Here is a 24,626-nt window from a genome sequence, read left to right as displayed (position 1 = left end):
CGAAATCATTAAGTTCAATAATATTATTATATAAATTATCATTCAAATTATTATTATATTATATAATATATTAAGAAATATAATTATATTAATTATGTGATTTAAAGTTGAAAAATTATTATTTTTAGATTAAAATTAAATAATATCGTATTTTTATTTTAACGTTATCTAATCAAAATTTATTAACTATTTAATATTGGAGCTATATAAATTCTGAATTTTACATAATTGAGTCATTAACGAAATTTTTTGTTGTTCACGTTTTAGTTATAATAATAATATTTTCATGATTTCTATATTTGCAAATTATAAAGGTTAATAAAGGTTAATAATATTATGCTAATAGATATATTATAAAGTCATTAAGTTCAATAATATTATAATATAAATTAAAATAAAACATAAGATTGGATTCAAATTGTTTAATGTTTAGTCAAATAAATACGTCATTTCCTCTCAGATTATGTAATTGAATATTGGATATTATTTTCGTGATAGAAGTTTCGCTTTTTCTTTTAAATACTTGTATTACAAATAATTTTTTATGGTGCCTCCGATATTGTGAAATAAGTATTTAAATTAAATTTTCTAAATTATATGTACAAATATATATATATTTTTTAACTTAGATAGAAAGCTTATTAATAAATTAAATGTAGAGAAATCCAGTTTCAAATTTGAATGAGAATATAATGTAAACATTATTTGAATGTTTTCATGAAAATAATTGTTCAAATTATAAAAAATGTATTAACTAAAAATTATTTAGAGGGTTTAGTGAGAATTATAGTTTAATGCTTCTTATTTTGTAAAATGACTAATTAATTGAATATGATTTGCATAATATAAATCAATTTATTTTTAAAGTACCTCTATTTCAGTTAAGTAATTTTTCGAAATTATGCTGGTGTACTGAAATGTGTATTAGCATTCGATTTTTCAAATCATATAAAAATACATTTGATTTCTTTCCGAAATTAGTATCAAAAGTTACCAATAAAACAAATTTTCAAAAATGAATGTGATATTAAAAGAAAAAGTAGAGTACAAATTATTTCTATGTTTGAATGCAAATGATTGTTTAATGCTTTTTATGTTATCATTCATAAAAAAATCAATTAATTTTTAGATGACTAATTTTTTCACAACATCGAACTAGATAAAGATTCAATTAGAACTTTTTTTTGCTACCATATTATAATTTCAGAGTTTTTAAGAAGAAAAAAATGTTTTCTTTTTTCACATCTGGGTAATCTTTTTTTTTTTAATTTTCAAAGAGATAAGTAAAATAAAATGGCTGAAAAAAGATATTTTAAGAATTAGAACAATAGAAGTCTTAATAATTTCGAAAGATTTTGAGATTGAATTTTTTTAAACAATCATGGGAAAATTTTAAGCAGTTAATATTTTATTCGGAAATAATAATTTTAAAGTTCAAAGATTTCAAAATTGTTTTAAAAAATATGGAAGATTTAAAAAAAATTATTTCTATTTTCCGGGATTTAATTCAAATTTAGGACAACTTAATTTTTTAGGGCGCCAAGAGAAGGAAGAATATATAGTTTAGATTCATGGGAAAATTTCAAACAAATTTTTACTAATGAGTTCTAAGAGATCATTAAAAAATATTACAAAACTTTTCAAATTATTTCATAAAATAAAAAAAAGGGTTTACAAGTTTTTAAAGCAACATCGTGCCAAAATATATAGTTTTAGAACAAATTTGAGTAAATTTAAAAGATATTTAGAAGTTTCTAAACGATCAAAAAAACAATGAAAATTTACAAGATATTTTAGAACTTTCTTAAAAATTCAGGATAATGACATCTTCTTCATGTTCCCAAAACAATTTCTTTAGATTTTTCAATTTGAAAAATGAGCTTTAGAAGATAATTCAAAAAATATTTTAAAACATGAAATATTTCCTTAAATTTCGAGACAAAGTAGAAGATTTTAATGAAAATGTTTCAATTTGGTAACATTAAAAAGTCAAAAATAAATTAAACCATAAAATTCTATAAATATTGCGAAGATTTATGGAGAATAAAGAACATTTTTAAAAATGCAGATTTATGTGAAAGTTTTTAAACAAAAAAAAAAAGCCAGACGTTAAAAATGCAAACGTCTGAACACTGTTTTTTTTCAAATTAAAAATTATGAACAAAATGCGTGTTAAACTGAAAACCTAAATGGTAATGTATCACATGTCCATAATTAAAATAACTTTGAAAGGTCTCAAGTGAAGAAATAAATGTTATTCAAGTGCTTAGGAAATTTAGATTTTAAATAACTTTTTAAAATTTCAAGAAAAATTCCAGTCAGATAAAAATATTTTTTAAGAATTTAAGAAGAATTGTGTAGATATTTAATTTTAAAAGGGCTCGAACTGTTCCCATTATTTTGTTAAATCCCGTAAAATATATATTTTTTTCAATCTTGATTTTTAGTTGGCGAATCTAAAACATTCAAAAATCTTTTATAATTTTCTTTAAATTCGTAAGAAATTTTTGAAAATTTTGAGGTCCATTTTTTACATTTTAAATGGTTTTTAGAAATTTCAAGAAAAATTGGATTCATTTTAAAATATTTTTAGGAATTCAAGAGGGTTTGCATAGATTTAAAAATTTAAAATTTTGGAAGCATTTCCGAAAATTTATGGAACATTTATTATTTTTTCTGAAATTATAAAAGACCTAAATATATTTTGAAAAGGCTAAAATTTTTCTAATAATTTGTAAAATCCTGTAAATTAAAAAATATATTTTTTAAATCTTTTAAATTCTTTTTTTGACACATCTTAAATATTTAAAAATCTTTCCTAACTGTCTCATGAAAATGAGTATCCATAAAATGCTTCAGAATTTTATTTCAAAATCATGAAACATTAACATGTTGTTTAAACGTTTTTTTAATTTTAAATAAATAAAAATTTTTTTTACAATTTTTTAACATCTTTGAAACTGATTCGAGTTTTTCCTATTTTTTTTCAATCCTAAAAAATTTTTAAAATGTCTTAAAAATTCTTTAAATAGTTCGAAATCTGCCAACATCTATATTTGATTTAAAATTAGGCCGTGCACTATTTGCATCGATATTTTGGTACGAATAGCCGGATCATGGAAATTTTAAATTATTTGAAATCTTTGAAATTTGAAAATAATTTTTAATTTGTTCAAAACTTCTACGAATTTCTTCAATTGACTCGGACTTTTTCTAAGAATAATAGGTATTCAATTGTTATTTATATATCGAAATTTAACAATTCGACTTACGCATTATAAACCGAATGATATGATCAAAAAAGATCACAATTTAACTAATTATTTAAGAAACGGTTGAAATCAAAGTTGGACAGATTTTGTCTTCTAATTTTTTTTTAATTCTCAATCAAAAAATAAATTCACTGTCATTTCCCGGGTTTTCCGGGTCTCATAAAATTCCCGATCATTTCCTGTTTTTTCCGACCAAGTTTTTTATATTTGCCTAGTCGTTAAATTTTTAAACAGGTAAATGCATTTTTAAAACAAAATATTATTTTTCTACAAAAAAAAAGAAGAATTTTGAACAAAATTCAAGAATTTTCAAACAAAAAATGTAATTTTCAACTAAAAAAGATGCATTCCAAAAAAAAAAAAGATTAATTTACTACCAAAAAAGAAGAATTTTCAATAAAATACAAGAATTCTACACCAAAAAACGAATTTTTAAGAAAGAAACAATTTTCTAATTTTTGAAGAAAGCAGTTCTGTTGTGAAATCTTTTTGTTTAAAAATTCATGTTTTTTATTTGAAACTTCCTACATTTTTGTTGAGAACTGTTTAAACTTTATTGAAAAATCGTCTTTTTTGGAAGTAAATTAATATTTTTGTTTAAAAATTCATCTTTTGAGTTGAGAATTCAACTTTTTGGTGGCGATGATTTCTAATTCCGGGCCATTTTCAGGTAAAGTTTTTCATATTTGCCTAATTGCTAAATCTTTAAACAAAAAGATGCATTTTTAAACAAAAAGATTAACTTTTTAATAAAAAATACAATTTTTCAAAAAATATATGAATATTTATATGGAATACTGGAATTTTCAATCAAAAAGATGAATATTTAAACAATAAAATTAATTTCCAAGCAAAAAGAAGACAATAATTAATTAGGTAGTTAAATTTTAATCCAAAAAGATGAGTTTTTAACTAAAACAATCAATCTTCAACTGGAATAGTTGAATTAAAAAAAAAAGTAACTTTTACCGAAAAAGATACATTGTTAACCAAAACTAAAATAATTAATTTTAGAGATAAAAATACCAATGTTTAACCAAAAAAAAGATGAATTTTCAATTAAAAAAGATCATTTTTCAACCAAAAATTGAATAATTAAATTTTTAGTAAAAACATAAGAATTGTTAACAATAAGTTAATTTTCTGCTAAATAGTCGAATTTTTAAACAAAAAGTATGACTTTATAACAAGATTTTTAAATTTTCAAGTAAAAAATACTGATTCAAAAAGATTTTAATTGACTCTTCAACAAAAAAATGCAAATTTTAAACAAAAAGTAAATTTTATAGGTACTATTTGAATTTTCAACAAAACAGTTGGATTTTTATCCGCTAAAGATACAACATTTCTACTGAAAAACAAGAACTTTTTAAAATCCAAAAGACAAATTTTCGGAAAAAATAGTTTTCATCCAAAAACGATTTCAGACAAATTATCAGCAACTAAATATGAATGTTAAACAAAATATTAATTATCTACGACAACAGTCGAATTTTTAACCCAAAAAGACGAATTTTTAATAAAATATTCGAATTTGCAATCAAAAAGGACGTCTTTTTCAGAAAACAGATGAATTTTAAAATCAAAAATATAAATTTTTAACAAAAAAAAAGTTGAATTTTCTATTAAAGAAGAATTCAGTTTACTTTCTACGATCAAAATATATATTTTTAATCAAGAAATAATTTTTCAAACAAAAAATTGAATTTTCTTTAAAAAATCCCATTTTATTCCTAAAAAATTGAATTCTCTACTAAATAGTTCCATTTTTATCCAAGAAAAATGTAATTTCTACTGAAACATGTGAATTTTAACCCTCTCAGCCTCGACTGGGTGTACTATACCCGAATGATATTTTCGGCTCGCTATACAGTTGTTTCAGTTTTGTGAAAACATTTATATTAATATGCTGAATTTTTCTAATTAAGTTTACAATATGCATTTTTGTGAGACTTTCAGATATAATTAAAAAAAAGAAAAATCCCGATACGTTAATTAGAACCAAAGATATTGAAGTCTAGGCTGAGAGGGTTCAAATAAAAAAGACAAACTTTCAAAAAATATTTTAATTTTCAACCAAAAAATTGCATTTCTCTTTAAGAAAGATGAAATTTCTCCTAAAAAAGGTGAATTAAAAAAATTAAAACTTTTAAAAAAGTTAAATTTTTATACAAAGAAGATTGCAGTTCACATTCCAAAACAAAAATAAGAATTGTAAGCAATAAGTTAATTTTCTCCTAAAAAGTCCAATTTCTAACTAAAAAGTATGACCTTTTAATACAAAAATGCAAATTTGAAACAAAAAGTAAATTTTCTAAGAAAATTATTTATTTTAAACAAAACAGTTGGATTTTTATCCAAGATACCATATTTCTACTAAAAAATATGAACTTTTTAAATCAAAAAGAGACAAATCTTCAGAAAAAATAGTTTTTATCGAGAAAAACGATTTCAGATGATTTATCAGCAACAAACTATTAATTTTAAATAAAAGGTTAACGCTTAAATGACACACCTCCAAAAAATAACGTAGCTGACACTTGGGGTCTTTTGGATCCCAACGTTTTTAAACTGTTGTAAAAAGTTTAATTTTTGATATTTTTGTTAAGAAGTTTTTTTGGGTATTCTTTAACATCTCTTCTAAAGAATCAATTGGTGTAGTAATTTAAATTTTATTTTTGACACTTTGAAAAACAATGAAAAATTCATGGAATTTACGAATTTTTATATTCGCTCAAAAATGGACTGGGGTCCATTGGCCCCCTAGTGTCATTTAAAGGTTAATTATCACCCCCTTTGAAATATTACGTAATTTAGGTACTTTAGGTACTATTAGGTAATTTAGGTAATTCTTACCAGGTCTTTGAATCCACTGTTTGAGATTTTGATTGCGAGTATAAGTTGAGTCTTGAGCATCGGCGCAAAGCGCGCCAACATGTTTCGATATGACCTTGGATTGTGATACATCGAGAAATAAATCCATCGTATAGTTGGCATGTCCTTTGTCCTCCTCTGCGACTCGAATTGTACCCGGATTTTTTTGCCGCAGCTTCGACATCGCGTCAGAGGAAATAAAGTCCGACTTATAAAAGTGATTTACAAAACACATCACCTGAAATTGATTCTGACCCCGCTCCTCTTCGCCCAATACCAGGGCTTTTATCACCTGCACTTCCTGTTGAAAATTTTTTTTTGTTTTTTAATTTTATTTTTTATTTCAGGGCTCAGATACTAAAGATATTGTCAAGAGCGCGCTGAATTAAGCCTTTCCGGCATACATTTTTCAGGGAAACGAGTTTTCATGAAAATCGGTATATAGGGGTTTTTGTGGTCGCTGATTATGAACCTGAACTCAGATTTTGAAAATTCAAAATGGCGGGTCCAATATGGCGGCTAAAATTTGGCATATTTTTTTTTCTTCTAAAAATTTGTATACGGGGGTTTTTGGGATCACTGATCACGAATCTGAACTCAGATTTAGAAAATTCAAAACGGCGGATCCAATATGGCGACTTAAATTTGTAATGTTTTTTGATTTTTTTTAGAATTGGTATACAGGGGTTTTTTGGAGTCGCTAATCACGAATTCGAACTCAGATTTTTTAAATTCAAAATGGCGGATCCAATATGGCGGCCAAAATTTAGAATTTTTATTTTGAAAATTGTTGTACAAGGGTTTTTGGTATCTCTGATCACGAATCTGAACTTAGATTTTGAACTTTCAAAATGGCGGGCCAAAATTCAAAATATTGCTAACTTGTTTTTTTAAAGTTGGCACAGACAGGGGATTGCTGATCTTGAATCTGTATTCAAAATGACAAATATTTAGAATATTGAAGTTTGGAAAAATATACACCTACTCACCTAAAACATGGATTAGTACCAATTTTCTGAATTTTCAAAATCTAAATTTAGATTCGTGATCATTGACTCCAAAAATCCTTGTACACTAATCTTTTTTAAATCCGGAAAACTTTATTATTTTGACCGCCATATTGTATCCGTTATTTTTGATTTTCAAAGTCTGATTTCAGATCGTGATCAGCGACCCCGAAAACCTCTGTATACCAATTTTCAGAAAAAAATAAAAAAATATTCCAAGTTTCGGGCGCCATATTGGATCCACTATTTTAAATTTTCAAAATCTGAGTTCATATTCGTTGATCACTGTCCCCAAAAACCCCTGTATACCAATTTTCAGATAAAATCAAAAAATATTCCCAATTTCGACAGAAAGTTTGTTCAAAAATGAACTTTTTAAACAAAAATGGCTGTTTTTCATCTTTGTTTATGAGTATTAACAAATTATTTAAAAAATTTAGACCCTTCGCACCAAAAATTTCAATTTTCTATCATCCTGCGACCATGAAATTAAAAAAAAACTGTGTAAAATCTAATAAAAACTACTCTGAAATCGCAAAAAATGATATGAAAGAAGGTGGGAATACGGTATTCCCACCATGCCGCAAAGGATTAAACGAAATTTTGGGCAGCTCGAAATAATTAAAAACAATGCATCAAAAACAAGGATATATTTTTTAAAAATTTAAATTATAATGTTTAGAAGGTAAGTAGTATTATTTTGTGTTTGTCGATTAAGGCAATTGGGAGGTGATTTCAAAATAAATTAATAAAATAAAAATCTCATACTTAACAACAAGCGTTGGGTAAGTTACTTTTTTTTAGTAACGAGTTACAGTTACTAAATAAAATAACTTCAAGTTATCTGAAAAGTTACTTTTTCACTTTACTTTCGCAATCTTATAATTTCATGGTGGCGATTCGGCGGACGATTCCAAATTTCTGGTTATTTTCCAGGTTTTCCCGGTAAAGTTTTTCAGTTTTCACGGTCATTTAAAAGTAAAATATTCATATTTGACGCAAAACTCAAATATTTATTTTAATTTATAGCGTTTAATCTAAAGATCCTTTAACACAAAATAGCGAAAAAATTAAAAATAACTAGACAATATCAATTTTCAACAAAAATGGAAAAGTTAAATTTTCTCTGAAGAAAATTAGTTAGATTAGTTGAATTTTAGGCCAAAAAGAGACATTTTCAACTAAAATGATTATTTAAACGAAATAGTTGAATTTTAAACCACAAAGATGAATTTTCAAACAACAAGATTAATTTTCTACCAAAAAATACAATTAAAAAAAAAAACATTAATTTTTTAACGAAATAGTTGAATTTCAAATTAAAGGAGACAAATTTTCAAACAAATAGTAAAATTTTCAACTAAAAAAAAATCAACTTTCAATCGAAAATAAAATAGTTACATTTTTGATTAATAAAAATAATTTTTAACCTAACTCATGCATTTTAAATCAAAATAATGAATCTGCAACTGGAATCAGCTGATTATTGATAAGTGTCAATCAGGTAAAATTTTCAAAAACAAAGATGAATTTTCAAACAATAAGATTAATTTCTACAAAAAAACGTGAGTTTTTTAACCAAATAGTTGAATTTTCAATTAGAGGAGACAAATTTTCAACAAAATAGTTAAATTTTACACTAAAAAAAATCAACTTTCAATCGAAAATAAAATAGTTACATTTTTAATTAAGAAAAATAATTTTTAACCTAACTCACGCATTTTAAATTAAAATTATGAATCTGCAATTGGAATTAGCTGATTATTGATAAGTGTCGACCAGGTAAAATTTCCAAACACAAAGATGAATTTTCAAACAATATGATAAATTTCTATCAAAAAATAAAATTAAAAAAAAAATGAATTAAAAAAAAAATAGTTGAATTTTCAATTAGAGGAGACAAAATTTCAACCAAATACTTAAATTTTCAACTAAAATAAATTAACTTTCAATCGAAAAGAAAATAGTTAAATTTTTGAACAGCAAACATAATTTTTAACCTAACTTATGAATTTTCAATCAAAATGATGAATCTTCAACTGGAATTAGTTGATGTTAATAACTGTCGACAAGGTAAGAATTCAAATAAAATTGATGTTAAGGCTTATCGGTATACTGTTCCAAAAAACTTTATAGATAGTATTGGAATAATTAAATTTCCAAACTAACAAAAATTAATATTTACTAAAAAAAGATACATTTTCAACCAAAACGCAAATAATTAAATTCTAAGTTAAAAAAATTAATTTTTAATCAAATAGATGAATTTTTCACGAATTCTATTAAATATTCAACTAAAATGATGAATATTTAAATTAAATAAATTAATCTTCGATGAAAAAGATGAATTTTATACCAAGAATATTAATTTCTGCCAAAAAAGACGAATTTTCAACTGAAAAAAGATCATTTTTCAACAGAAAATTGAATGGTTCAATTTATAGTAAAAAAATTACTGTCTAACTAGAGAAATGAGCTTTTTTTCAGTAAAAAAAAATATATAATTTTCAACCAAAAAGGAAATAAATTTTCAACAAAATAGTTACATTTCCTGGAAAAAATTCATTTTTATCCAAAGAAAAAACAATGCTCTCATCAAATAGCTCATTTTTTAACCCAAGAAATAAACTTTTAATTAAAATAGTGAACCTAAAATATTAATAATAATAATTTTTTACAAACGAGTTCAAATTTGATCCACGTGCAATTATTTCCATCCTAAAAGATCAATTTTAAATTAAAATGATAAATATTAAATTATTAGTTAAAAAAATTACATTAAAAAAACTATATAAAAACGTAATTACATTTTCAAACAAATGGATTAAAGTTCAACTAAAATTGTAAACCTGTGACTAGAATATATGAATTTCAAGCCAGAAAGATCAATTTCAAACTAAGATGATCAATATTTAAATGGAATTATTTAATTTTTGCACAAAAAGAAGAATTTTTAATCAAGAACATTGATTTCTACCAAAAAATACGAATTATTGATAATAAATAATTATAAATAATGATAAAGTTTAAATAAAAATTTAAAACAATTTGTAACAAAAGAGTTTAACTTTCAACCAAGTAATTTTATTTTTAACCTAATAAATGAATTTTGAACCGACAAGAAGAATTTTTAGACACGAAGATTAACTTTTAAAGAAATAGATAATTTTCTATTTAAAAAATGTTTTTTTTTTTAAACAAAATACGGATATTTACAAAAATATAGATGAAAATTCTTTAAAAAATATCAATTTTCCTTCAAATTGTTGAATTTTGAACTAGGCAAGATTAGTTTTCACCACACTAATGAATTTTCAACTAAAACTATGAATTTTCAACTGAAATAGTTTAATTTTATACCAAAAAGTTGAATTTTCAACCGCGATTAGTAGTTTAATTTTCAAATGAAAAAGCTTATTTTCCAACCAAAAATTGAATAACTGAATTTTTAGTCAAAAAGTGAACGTCCAACCAAAGAAATGAGTTTCTAATTATTATTATGGAATATTTAACTGGAATAATAATTACATTTTCAGTGGGGCAAAAAATTTTCAACAAAAAGGAATCAAATTTTCAACAAACGAGGTAAATTTTAGGGAATAAATTCCTTTTCAGCTAAAGAAAAAACAATTTTTCAATTAAATACTTCATTTTTGAACCCAAGAAATAAATGTTTAAATAAAATTGTAAATCTTCGAAACAATTTTTGTTTTAAAAAGTTCAATTTCTAACGAATTTCAATTATTTCAAACATAAAATATGAATTTTAAAATAAAATAATAAATATTTAACAGGATTACATTAATTTTTAACCAAAAAGAAGAATTTTTAAACAAGATTAACTTGCAAAGAAAAAAATAATATTCTACAAAAAATCGATTTTTTAATCAAAGAGGTGGATTTTCAAAAAAAGTTGATTTCTCAATTAAAAAAGATCAATTTTGATTCAAATTGTTGAATTTTGAACTAGAAAAGATCAATTTTTAACCAAAATAGAACAGTTTAATTTTCAGTTGAAGAAATTAATTTTCAACCAAACTGATGAAATTTCACTTAAAATGATGAATCTTCAACTGGGATACTTTCAATTTCTATAAAAAAGAGCAAATTTCAAACAAAAAGATAAATTTTCTACATAAAATATGAATTTTCCACGAAGTACGTACATTTTCAAATAAATATTGGAATTTTGAAGTAAAAAATCTCAATTTTCAGCCAAATAGTTGAAATTTTATCAAGAAAAAAAAGATAAATTTTTAATTCAAGATCGAAAACAAATTTATTTTCTCACGAAAAAAATGTTTATGCTACAAAATCATAAAAAATATTTACAATTAAAAAAAGAGGGAGAAAAAATTTCAACCCAAAATAGAATTGTTTAATTTTCTCTGAAAAATTTAATTCTTCTCAAAGAAATACGTATAGAATAGTTAAATTTTTAGATTTAAACAATTTTATTTTTAAGAAAGTAGTTACATTTTCAACCAGAGATGTAGTTTCAATTAAAATGATGAATCTTCAATAAAAAAAGCTAATTTTAATCAATTAATTTAATTTTTAACCAAATGGCGGAATTTTTAAATAAGTAAATGAATCCCTAACTCACTAAACCTTGGATTTAAAAAAATTATCATATGTACGATAATAATTCATAAAAACTTAATTTAAAAAGAAATCAGAATTAGTTCGGAGAAAAAAAACACTTTTTTATTATTTAATTTGAACCATTTCCAACAAAATATATTATTTTTTCGAAAATTAGTTGAATTTTTAACCAAAAAGATGAATTTTCAACAGAAGAGTTGTTAATAAGAAATTTTGTTTTAAATAAAAACTGTTTTTTAATGGAAGACTATTAATTTTTATTGTTCAAATGAATATAACCGTGAGGTATATTTTAAAGTTTAAATATTTGCCTAAATTCTTAAGCAAAGGGAATTTTTATAATAATATAGATGTATTTCCAAACACGAGTGATTTTTCCGTAATATTTTTAAACAAAACAGTTGTATTTTTAGCACAAGAGAAGATGAGATTTTTTAACGAAATAAACTAATTAATTTTCAAACCAAAAAGAACATTTTTTAACCAAATAATTGAATTTTCAAGGCAAAAAAGGAATAATTTTCGACCAAATAGTAATATTCATTTTCTACAAAAAATTGAACCAACTGGTTTGATTTTCTATCATTTTCAAACCAAAAAGACGAATTTTCAACAAAAGAGTTAAATTTCAAAAAAAAAAAAGATAATTTTTAACCAAATAGTTTAGTTTGCTACCAAAATATTCTATTTTCTACCTACAGAATTTTATTCTATAAAAATATATGAATTTTCAAACTATAAACAACTCTTTTCGATAAAAGAGGGGAATTTTCAACAAAAAAGTTCGTTATTTTTTAAACAACTAGTTGAAATTTTGACGAAAATAGTTAAATTTTTACAAAATAAATGAATTTTCAACGAAAATCGATGAATCCTCAACGAAAAATAGTCGATATTATTTCAACAAAAAAATATTTTAATTTGAAATCAAAGACAACTGAATTCAACAACAAAAGATGAATTTAAAAAAAAACTTTAAAACTCAACAACAACAAAATGAGATTTTTTTACCAAAAGAGATAAAATTTGAAACGAAAAAGGTGTATTTTGAACCATGAACAAAAATTTTTTGCTACATTATTGGATTTTTAAACCAAAAATTTAACAATTTAAAAATTTTAATATTTTAAAAATTTAACAATCGTAATAAAGTTTCGAAGAAGACTAAAAATTCTAGGTTTTGCTAGTTTTTTTTTTTTACTAAAAATTAAGATTAAATAAAAAAAAATTGCCACCGATATTCGCAATTTTCAACAATTTTTCAAATTGGAGTTTGAAATTTCTTTGAACAATTTGGCTTTTTTTTTGGTTTTGGTAGCGGTTTTTAAACAAAGATTATTAAATTTAAAAGGTTAATAATTTTTGCAAACACAATTTTTTATCAGTTTCAGGTTATTAACGTTTTTTTTTTACAAAACATCATTCAATTTCTCACATGTCATTGTTTTTATATGAAAATTGTTGATATTTTGAATACAAAATTGTTAGAATTCAAAGAATATTTACAATTTTTATCAACTTTAGGTTATTTTCATATGTTCCAACTGTATTTTGTAATTTTAGATAAAGAATCAATAGACTTAAATCCAACGATTTTTGTATAAAATAATGAAAATGATAAGCTTGAATAATTTCGGATTTTGCTAAGAGGTTTTTGTCAGAAATTGAAATTTGAATTAAAAAAGTATTATTCAAAATTTTATATATTTTTAGGTTACTAGGGTAGCGATTCGACCGAAGACTTTAAATTTCTGGGGTTTTCCGGTGAAGTTTTTTTTTCATTTTCCCGGTCAACTAAAAGTAACATATTCAAAATTGCCAGCAAATGCAAAAATTACAAAATAAATGGATTTTAAAACAAATATACTTAAATTTTAAGCTCTTGTAGAAAATATCAATTTTTAATCAAAATTGCGGATTTAAAAAAAATAGTTCATTTATCAACCTAAATGCTGAATTTTCTACTAAAATTACGAATCTTCAACTGAAATAGTTAAATTTTCAATAAAAAAATTAATTTTTTTTACAAAATTACTTTTCACAAAAGAAAAATAATATTAAAAAAAATAGTTATATTTTCAAATAAAGTGACGAATTTTCAACTAAAAAAATATTATTTTTGAACTGAGAATTAACATTAAATTTTTAGTCAAAATATTAATGTTCAACAAAGAGATGAATAATAATTACATTTTCAATTTAAAAAAATAATAAAAATTTTTAATAAAGAAAGAAACGAATTTTCAACAAAAGAGTAAAAATTTGTCTACAAAAGAATACTATTAATCAAAAGAAAAAACAATTTTTCAATAAAATATCTTGTATTTTAACTAAAGAAATAAATTTTTAATTGAAATGATGAATCATCAACAAATAAAGTTATTTTTACCAGGTTTTATGTTTCAACCAAGTAATTTTATTTCCAACCTAAAAGGTGAATTTTCAACTAAAATAATAAATATTTAATAAGAATACTTGAGTTTTTAACCGAAAAGAGGAATTTTTAAACAAGAAGATTAACTTGCAAAGAAAAAGATAATATTTAACAAAAAGCGATTTTTTAATCAGATACGTGGATTTTCAAACAAACAAAAAATTTAATTTTCAATTAAAAATGACCATTTTTCATCCAGATTGTTGAATTTCGAACTAGAAACGATCAATTTCCAATTATAAATGGACCAGTTGAATTTCCAATTAAAAAAATTAATTTTCAAAAATGAAGAATTTTCAACTGAAATAGTTACACTGTATACCAAAAAGATGAATTTTCAACCATAAAAATTAATTTTCTACAAAAATAGATGAATTTTCTACAAAGTACATAAATTTTCAAACAAATAGTTTAATCTTGAAATAAAAAATATCGATTTTTAACCAAAAATAGAACAGTTAAATTTTCTATAAAAAATCTAAGGTTTAACCAAGAAAATAAACCGGATTTTCAGCAAAATAGTTCAAGTTTTTACTGAAATAGTTAAATTTTTATAAAAAAAAAAAATTGAACAATATGGTTACATTTTCAACCAAAGATGAATTTTCAAATCAAATGACGAATCTTCGACGAAAAAAAAACGACTAAAAAATGATAAATTTGCAAAGAACGAAATTTTCTATTATAATTCAGAAATATTTCTTTTGAAAATTCTACTTCTAATCTAAAAATTTCTTGGAAGTACTTTTTTTATCTAAAATTTGGAAAAGAAAACTGTCAAATTGTGACGAATTCTGACTTGGAACAGGGATTTTTTCCCTTTCTTCTACATTGGAATGATTATTCTATAAAAAAATTTTTTCATGTTTCTAATAAAACATGATAAATCCATTTTTTGAAAAAATGGAGCGAATTAAAAATAATTCGAAGTGCTTTGTGATCTTTCTGCAATTTTCTCTTCAAATGCCTTAAAAAACAACCATTTGAAAATTTCCCATGAATCTTAACAACTATTTTTCATTCTCCTGACACCCAGAGAAAATTCATTTTACCAAAAAAATTTTGTAAATTAGTAAATATAAAAAAAAAAACTGTATAAAAGTTTTCCATTTTCTTTTACCCCACATTTTAAATTCTTCCAAACTTTAAATTATTCTTTTAAAATAAAATCTAAACCATTTCTCTTCAAATCTTTCATAATTATTAAAAATAATAAATTGTTGATAAAAATTATTGAGGCTGTGTGGAAATTTTAAATAGAAAATTCGTTTTCTAAAAAAAAAAAACATTCGAGTTAGATCCAATGATTCAAGTTTAAAATAATAAAATTCACAAGCTTGAACAATTTTAAATTTTGTTAGTGTTCTTCGTCGGAAATTGAAAGTTGTATTAATAAATCATTAGATTTGAAAGTAAAAAATTTTTTTACAATTTAAGGTTCGGTTGGAATTTTGCGCTTTAATCTCTCTAATTTTTAGGCTTCTCTAGTTTTATAAAAAAATTTATATTTCCAAAAAACCAAATATTTTAAGCCAATGGACAAAGGGATCTACATTTGTAAAACTAAAAATATTGAAAAACAATAAATTTTTCTTATTTCAAGTTAAATAATTAGAGAGATATTCAATTTCTAATTATTTTTTCTTAGTTTAGGTTAAAATCAAAATTGATAAATGTAAAAAAAATTATCTCAATAAAAAAGGTTATTATCAGCGAACAAAATTTCACAGAGCTTTTTATTTAATAAAAAACTAAATAAAAATGTAATCATATAATTTATAATTAATAAAAAATTATACAAAATTTTATTAAAAAAACTAATGTCCACAAAAATAAATACTCTTGGACAATAATAAATTATAATTTAATTGGGGTAAATCAGGGTCAATAAATTTACCGTTTTCCCGGTCAAGTCGCCACCCTCTTTAAGTTGAAATTTTATATAGAAAATGTTTGTTAGAAATAATATAACTTAGCTTGCATAATTTCGGACTGTGTTAGTGTTTTTCTTGGTCAATTAAACTTTTTATTTAAAAAAATCATTAGTTTCCAAAAATTGTTACACAAAATTATTATAATTTGAACAAGATTTAGAATTTCCTAGTAATTTTAGGTTAGGTTGAAAACGACCGTGCAGCGGCGCTAGTAGTAACTTTTTTCTACATATTATTATCGAATTATAAAATTTCCTACATTTCAAACAACGAACAGATTTTTAATTGACAAAAAATAAAATGCCGAATTAAAAAAGTATCCGAATTAAAATTCAACGACTTCGAGATCGACTTATAACATAAACAAATTATTAAATTTCCGAAATTTAAAACTGCTGAAAATAGTTAATTGATTATTAATTTATGAGTTATTTAAGAAATAATAAATAAGGCAAGCAATTAAATTAATCATTAATCAATAATTTATTAATTATTTGCGGCAATTTTAAATTTTGTCAAACTTAAATTCCAGTAATAGAAATATTTATGAAAATTTAACAATTCATTTATTTTATAATTAGGTCAATTTAAAATTTATTAATTTATATTTTCGGCCCCGGATATTTTTTGACAACACTACAAAATTAATGGAAAATTATTTTTCGAAGCCTTATAATAAATTCATGTTAAAATAAAATTCTGAGAATTGAGAAAAATAAAACAAGTAATATTATTTTGTTTTTAAATGTATGGAAATATAATTTTCATAAGATTCTCGAGAAAATTAAAAAATTTTTTTTTTAAATATTTCAGACGTGTCAGAAAAGAATCTATATAGAAGGTTTAAAAGAATTTTTTTTGTAGAATTTCACAAAATATTATGAAAAATTCGAGTATTTTTTAAAGATGTTTTGGACTTCTAGAAGTTGGGAAGGAAAACAAAAAAAATTTGATAAATTTTACAAAATGTTTCGCAGTTTTCGAATATTTCTCAACTATTCGAAACTTCTTAAATTCCTGAAAATATTTTGAACTGACCCGAATTTTCCTCAACATTGTCAAATGTCATTGAAAATTAACAACAAAAATACCTTATAATCTTCTCAATTTTTCCCAAAATTTTAGGAAAATTTAATTATTCTCTCGAAAATTTCGAAATTATTTTTAAGCTCGTAAAGTTTAACATTCATTTAGAATCTTTTTGATTCTACTAAATTTTGTTTGAATTTATTCGAGTTTATTTTATATTCCTACCAAATTGAAACATTTTGCTTTAGAATCTTGTGAACTCTTTTTAGAAATTTGATTAAATCGTGTACCATGTTTGAAAACTTTTTCCAATTTTTTCTTAAAGTTCATTTTTCTAAATAAAAAATTATTTAAAACTTTCACACGAATATGAGGGAAATTATTATTATTATTATTATTATTTGATCTTCTGAGACCTTTTAAATCTTCTAATCTCTAAAAATCATTTAACATTTTTCCTGCATTTTTAAATTTCTTTTGTAAAATTTTAAAAATGGCCTTAAAATCTTTCCGAATCTTCTTTGATTTTTTTTGAAATCTTCTTAAATCGGTTTAAATAATCTTCTCAAATAAATTTTTCTAAATAAAAAATTATTTTAATTTTTACTAGGAACCTGAAAAAATGTCTTTTATTTTATCTCTTAAACTTACTAAATTTTTATTTCTAAAATTATGCAATATGGCAAAATTGTAAAATTTTGCTTTAAAATTTTTTACATGCTTTTTTAAAAGTTTAGGAAATAATTAAAAAGGTTTGTGATCTTTTGCAATTTTATCTTGAAATACCCTGCAAAAGAATCATTTGAAATTTTCCCATAAATCATAAGAACTATTCTTCATTCTCCTGACATCCAGAGAAAAATCAGTTTACCAAAAAAAATGGTAAATTCGGAAATATTAAAAAAAATTGTCTAAAACTCTTCCATATTCTTTTACCCCACATTTTAAATTCTTAATAACTTAAAATTATTATCTTAAAATAAAACCTGAACAATTTCTCCTGAAATCTTTCATAATTATTTAAAAGCTTTTAACTTTTTTATTCGGGTTCTTCGTCGGAAATTGAAAGTTGTATTAAAAATTAATTCGACTTTAAAGGAAAAGATTTTTTTAAAACAATTTAAGGTTGAGTTGGAATTTTACGCTTTAATCTTTCTAATTTGTAGGCTTGTCATGTTTTATAAAAAATGTTATATTTGCAAAAAACAAAATAGTTTAAGCCAATCAACAAAGTGACCTATATTTGCGAAACTAAAAATATTGAAAAACAATCAATTTTTTCTTATTTCAAGTTGAATAATTGGGGCGATTTTAAATTTCTAATTATTTTTTTTTAGTAATTAAGTGTAAGTTAATACTTACATTTCTGAAATCAATTAACTGTGTCACCAAAGTTCCATCGGATCTTTGGAATTCCAATGTTATTGTGTCTTCCGTCACATTGGATGAAATAGTTTCTAAAAGAATGTCCCCTCCCTGGAAAATTATAAATTTTCAGAAATAAATCAATTCCGAAAATTTGTTAATAAATAGGCAAAAAATCAAATTGCTTCAATCTAAAATTAATAGATTTTGAACTCTTTTAATAAAATTTTATTTAATTTATGGCACTTTTAATGCAAAATTATCCAATGTCTAACGCTTTAATTTTCGAAAATTTTAATCCGTTTTAAAATTATAAAATTTTAAATTACACAAGTTTTGAATTTCTAAATCTATATTTATTCAATTTTGAAATGATTCAATTAAAATTTGTGCAATTTTAAAGTTTGCACTTAAAAAATTCATAATTGTCTGAATTTTAATCGAAATTTTACAATTCCAAATGCTCGACATTACTAATATTTCCTCGAATTATTTAATTAAATCTGATGTTTTAATTTGAAATTTGAAATGTAGAAAATATTTGCACTAGCAAGAAATGCAAAGGTGGTAAAATTAATAAAGGTAAAAATTAAAGGTGGTACAAATGAATTATTATGAATTATTTATTAGTTAAATCTAGAAATAAAATTTATTTACGATGCAATGATTAAAAAAACCAAATCTGAATTATGTGTTCTGTTGTGATTTTAGACTAAAATTGTTACAATTGAAAAAGAAATGTACCAACAATTATATAGCCTTTAAAAATAAAAGTAAATATAGGACAAAAAAAATTTTAATTCAACTAAATTCACTATAATTTTTCAATATGTTTTTAATTAATCAAATGGGTGCACTAAACAAACAAATTTAGTTTTTAAACATTTTTCGTTAATTATTTATTTTCATGCTAGACTTTGCCTTTATAAGTTTTACAATTTGTAATTAATATGACTATTTAATTTATATTATTAAACTGTATATTGAATTAATATTCAAATTGGGTGAATTATCGCAAGAGAAATAGATTTTGAATAAAAAAATCAATAATATTGGTAAAAAATTGTAAAAGTTTATATTTATTAAAAAATATATAATTCTTTCAAATATATCTATAAATAATTCCATGAATTTACAAGAATTTTAACATCTCCATAAAATTTTGACAGTTCTGATATGTCACAATTCTACTAATTCTCGACCCAGATACTCAAAACCGATATTTAATACTCTAAAATTGACATAAGAATAAATAATACATTCAGTTAAAAAAATATATTGCCTTATATAGGAGAAAACCTAAGAAAAACTCTAGTTTGTGACACCTAATTTTGAGGTTAGGATGTCACTGGTCTGAAAGTTTTCCTCGATTGGATTAAAGTGGAGCAAAGATCGAATTAAATTTATAGTTAGTATCACAAAATTGAGATTTACTTACCTGATTTTTGACATTTATGAGTAAGTGAGTCTTGCAAATACCGAGAAGGTAATGCAAGAATAAAAAAGTCGAAATCAACGCCTTGAACGATCCCATTGTCGTTTTTCACTTCCATTTGTATAAAAAAGACATATTTCGAGCACTGTATAAACTAATCGCGTTTATTGAACGCAAAAATTACTCAAAAATGATTTATTCAGGAAGAGATTATCAGTCTCATCCTTCTTGACCTTCCCCACATTTTGACAGCCAAACCTATTTGGAAATGTCAAAGGCAGGGATGGGTACGTGGTGCTATCAGGGTTGATCAGTTACTTCTTGACGTATACTACGCTTTTTATGTAATATACGCCGCAAGGCGTGGAAAACCCAGCAAGTTACGTTCCAAGATGGCAGATATGCTAAATTAGATTTTTCAGGCTAGGTGGGGGATATCCAAGATGTCTGCATGCCAAGGGTCAAACAATAATACTAAATGCATGTGACGAAACTTAATTTTTATAATAACTTGGACAAAATGATTTTTCAACATAAATGTATAAGAATATTATTTTTTATTCTTCACACGGTATTCTGTTAAATAATAAAATCGACAATTTTTTTTTAACGAGTTTGGTATTCAATTTAATATCTTTTGAAAAATAAAAAATAATATCTACAAACACTTATTGTGAAATAGTTTATTATGCACCTAGAGAAAGAAAAAGCACTTTTTCGACGAATGTTGAAAACGTAATTTTTAAGATAATTTATGGAAAGATTATAGGTAAATATGGTAACTTAACATATATTACCCAAAATTCAATTAAAACATGTTTTTATATTTCTGAAAATTTATGAAATTTTTTGGTTATTTATGGTGTTTTTGCAGGTAAATATTGTAAATTACGATACATTACCCAAAGTTCAATTTTCAACATTTTTATAAATTTCCTTGAAGTTCATGAAATTTTTTGATAATTATGGTAGCTTGCCATAAATTGCCCATGAATAAATAAAAAAATTTTAATTTCCGGAAATATATGGACATTTTCAGTCATTTATGTTCATTTTACAGATAAATATGGTAAATTAGCATAAATTACCCAAAACCAGAAGGGTGCTTCCACTGTACTGCCCAATACCATAAATGTGTCACAAGAGTTCAAAACGGCCAGGTGGCGGCGCTAGTAGTAACCTTGTTCTACAAAACCATACAGTACCATAGGAAAATTGCATAAAAATTACAAAATGAATATGAAAAACACTTTAAACTCATTTTTTCTTCATAGTGTAGAGTAAAGTAGTAAATGAGATTTATTTATTTACGAATTATTTTGTTTGATATAGGAAAAAGCGGCAAAATTGACATAATTCAAATTTTTTTAAATTACATAGATATTTAGAAAATATAGAGAATAATAAAAAAATAAATAACGAATACACAAATGAATGAAAAAAATGTCGAAAATATATATTATTCTCGAATTATAAAATTTTACAAATTTCAAATAACGACCAGTTTTTTAATTAAAAAAAAAATAAAATCCCAAATTTCAAAATATCCAACACTAAAATTGACCGACTTCAAGACCGACTTTTAAAATAAACGAATTATTAAGTTCCCGACAAATGCTTTAATTCCCGAAATTTAGAATTTTGCAACATAGTTACTTGATTATTAATTTATAAGTAATTAATAGAATTATAAATAAGGCAAACAATTTAATGAATCATCAATTAATAATTTATTAATTACTTTCGGAAATTTTAAATTTCGTCAAAGTTAAATTACAGAAATAGAAATATTTATGAGAATTAACAATTCGTTTATTTTATAATTTAGCAATTTCTTGTTGCTGCTAATTTATGATTTAGTTATTCTTTCTTTCGTTATTTTGTATTAGTCCCGGATATTCGAACACTTTAAAATATAGTGATAAGGAGCTAATTTTTTTATATTGCCGCTTTACAATATAATGCTACTATATAATGAATATAATTATTATATATATTTATGACAAGTAAGGAATATGATAAATCCTTAAATATTTTTTTTCTATTACAATGAAATAACCAACTCTTAAATGTGATATTTTTCAATCAATTAGACTTTGTAACGAAGCTTAAATATTTTAACATTTGTATGTTTCCAAATTTAAAACAATTACCTTACTCTCTTCTAAATGTTCCCAGCAATTTTAAGAAAATTTGTTTATTCTCTTGAAAAAATTATTTTCAGTTCTACTAAATACTTCTTGAATATACCCGATTTTTGTTTGTTTTTATTTTGTAATCTTACCATATTAAAACATTTTGCTTTAAAACCTTCTAAACTATTTTTAGAAATTTTCGAACATCGTTTGTTATATTTAAAAACCTTTTTCAATTTTCTATTATACTTCATTGTTCAAAAAGAAAAATTATTTATAACTTCCACACGAATATAAGGAAAATTCTTCTTGTTTTTTAATTGTGTCAGACCTTCTAAGCCTTCTAATATCTAAAAATTATTCAAATTTTTTCTGTATTTTTTATTTATTCTGCAAGATTTTAAAAAAACATCTGTCAGCTTCTTCTTTGACCATTTTTGAAATTTTCTAAAATCTTTTTAAATAATTTCTTCAAATTAATTTTTCGAAATAAAAAGTTATTTTAATTTTTCCTAGGAACCTGAAAAAATATCTTTGATTTTCGTGAAACTTTACAAAATTTAGAAAAAAAACTTTACAAGTTTTATTTATTTTTCAATCGTTTCAAAACTTTTAAATATCTTTCAAACTTACTCAATTTCTTTCCAAAATTATGTAATATGACAAAATTGCAAAATTTTGCTTGAAATTCTTTTAAATCCTTTTTAAAAATTTAAAAATCTCCCATGAATTGCAAGAAATTTTTTCACATCGTAACATAATTCAGTTTACCTAAAAATTTGTAAAACTTGAAAAATTAAAAAAAATGGTCTCAACATCTTCTATATACTTTTAACCCACATTTTGAAATATAAAAAATTTTAAATTATTCTTTTAAAATAAAAAGGAAACCATTTCTCCTCAGATATTTTATAATTATTAAAAAGCTTTTAACTCTTTTATTCGGGGTCTTCGGGCACTTTCATACCGGAGCGATAATTAATGGAAATGATTCGATAAAAAAAAGGAAAAGCACTATTAGGAAAATCAACTGTCTCATTTTTACAATAATTATATAAATAAACTGGTTTCTTGACACATTTCAAAGAGTTTTTTAACGGCTCTACACGACAAAAGACACATAACGGTCAAAACAACTAGAACAAAGTTACTACTAGCGCCGCCGCATGGCCGTTTTCAAAACATGGGCCATTTTCAACTTCGATGACAGGCGGCTGCCCTAAACTCATTTAAAAATAAAGTTTGGATAAGTTACCGAAATTTACCCAAATTTTACCAAAATCAACCCACATTTATGATAATTTATGGTAAATTACCATAAATTACCAAAAAATTTCATAAATATCCGGAAATTGATCAAAATCTTTAAAATTGAACTTCAGATAAATTATGATAATTTACCATATTTACCTGCAAAATTAGCATAAAAGAGCGAAAACTTCCATAACTTTCCGGAAATTCATGAATTTTTTGATAATTTTTGGTTTAAGGACATTTATGATAATTTTACAGGTAAATGTGGTAAGTTACCATAAAATATTCAAAATTCAATTTTAAAGTAAAAAGTAGAGCCTTAGCCCTGCTTCATATATGCATATATGTAATAAAAAATAATTTTTTTAGAAGTTATTAAAAAAATTAAGTTTCATCCCATGGGATCGGTATTATTGCTTGGCCCTCAGTGTGCAGTCATCTTCCCAGCTGACATCAGAACATGAGATACAGTGAAACTTAGAGACTGTGTCGGTTGTGGAATTAGAGTTGGTGGCGAACAAACCCGAGAGAGTGCCACTTTGGATATAAACGCTTTTTTTTGTTCACGCCTGATTGACTGCCACACTTTCCTACTGAAAATTCCTATATAGGTTCTTATATGAGATCCTATATAGGATCCTACATAGGATCCTATATGTATCACCTATAGGAAATGACATGGGATCCTATATAGGTGCCTGTATAGGACCCTCTCTAGTAAGGTACCTAATGGTACCTAACCATAGTACCTACCTTATGTTACCTTATGGTACCTAATGGGACGTATGACTCTAGGTGCTCCTGGTGGGTCAAACAAACTTCTGCGCAGCCGTACCTAGCAAACACGTTCTGTAAGTGTTCCAGATCAAAAAAGGAACTGTGTTCTATAACAATTGTTACAAGATGGCGACGGAACTGTTCTAGAGCAAAAAGGTAACAGCGTTCTAGAACACTGTGACAAAATTGTGACTGAACTGTTGTCGAACAAAAAGGTGACAGTGTTCTAGAAGACTGTATACTCACACTCTGAGTACCGCTTAAACTATAATATGATATCGTATATATTACACGTTCCGGACATGTGGCTGAAACATTTCAGTGGAACGCTCCCGGGACGTTCCTGGAACGTACGATGCTATTAGCGCAAACCATCGAACACTGTAATATAGTGATTGTGAATTCTCTTTTGTTAAAGCTCCTTCGGGCTAATTGAATACATTTTCATGAAGTATCTCTATTTTATTTTTCATGGTTACTTTAATATTTTTTCCTGATTTCACAT

The 24,626-nt window shown here is 23.9% G+C and overlaps 1 protein-coding gene across 4 annotated transcripts in view; it reads right to left on the bottom strand.

The window, feature by feature from the left end:
• The window catches only part of LOC117167053 (out at first protein), a 64,879-nt gene extending 44,685 nt beyond the window's left edge, over window positions 1–20,194 (bottom strand). For all 4 annotated transcript variants that reach the window (XM_033351649.1, XM_033351659.1, XM_033351640.1 and 1 more), the window contains exons 1-3: window positions 19,959–20,194; window positions 18,518–18,631; window positions 6,129–6,447 (exon numbers count right to left, since the gene is read on the bottom strand). In XM_033351649.1, the coding sequence (XP_033207540.1) occupies window positions 6,129–6,447; window positions 18,518–18,631; window positions 19,959–20,054 (529 nt within the window). In that variant the 5' untranslated portion in view covers window positions 20,055–20,194. The remainder of the gene's footprint in view (window positions 1–6,128; window positions 6,448–18,517; window positions 18,632–19,958) is intronic.
• Window positions 20,195–24,626: the final 4,432 nt, after the last annotated feature.

The sequence above is a fragment of the Belonocnema kinseyi genome, chromosome 1 (assembly GCF_010883055.1).
Source record: "Belonocnema kinseyi isolate 2016_QV_RU_SX_M_011 chromosome 1, B_treatae_v1, whole genome shotgun sequence".
In the NCBI taxonomy this organism is placed as follows: Eukaryota; Metazoa; Arthropoda; class Insecta; order Hymenoptera; family Cynipidae; genus Belonocnema; species Belonocnema kinseyi.
This window is presented reverse-complemented; position numbering and strand designations above follow the sequence as displayed.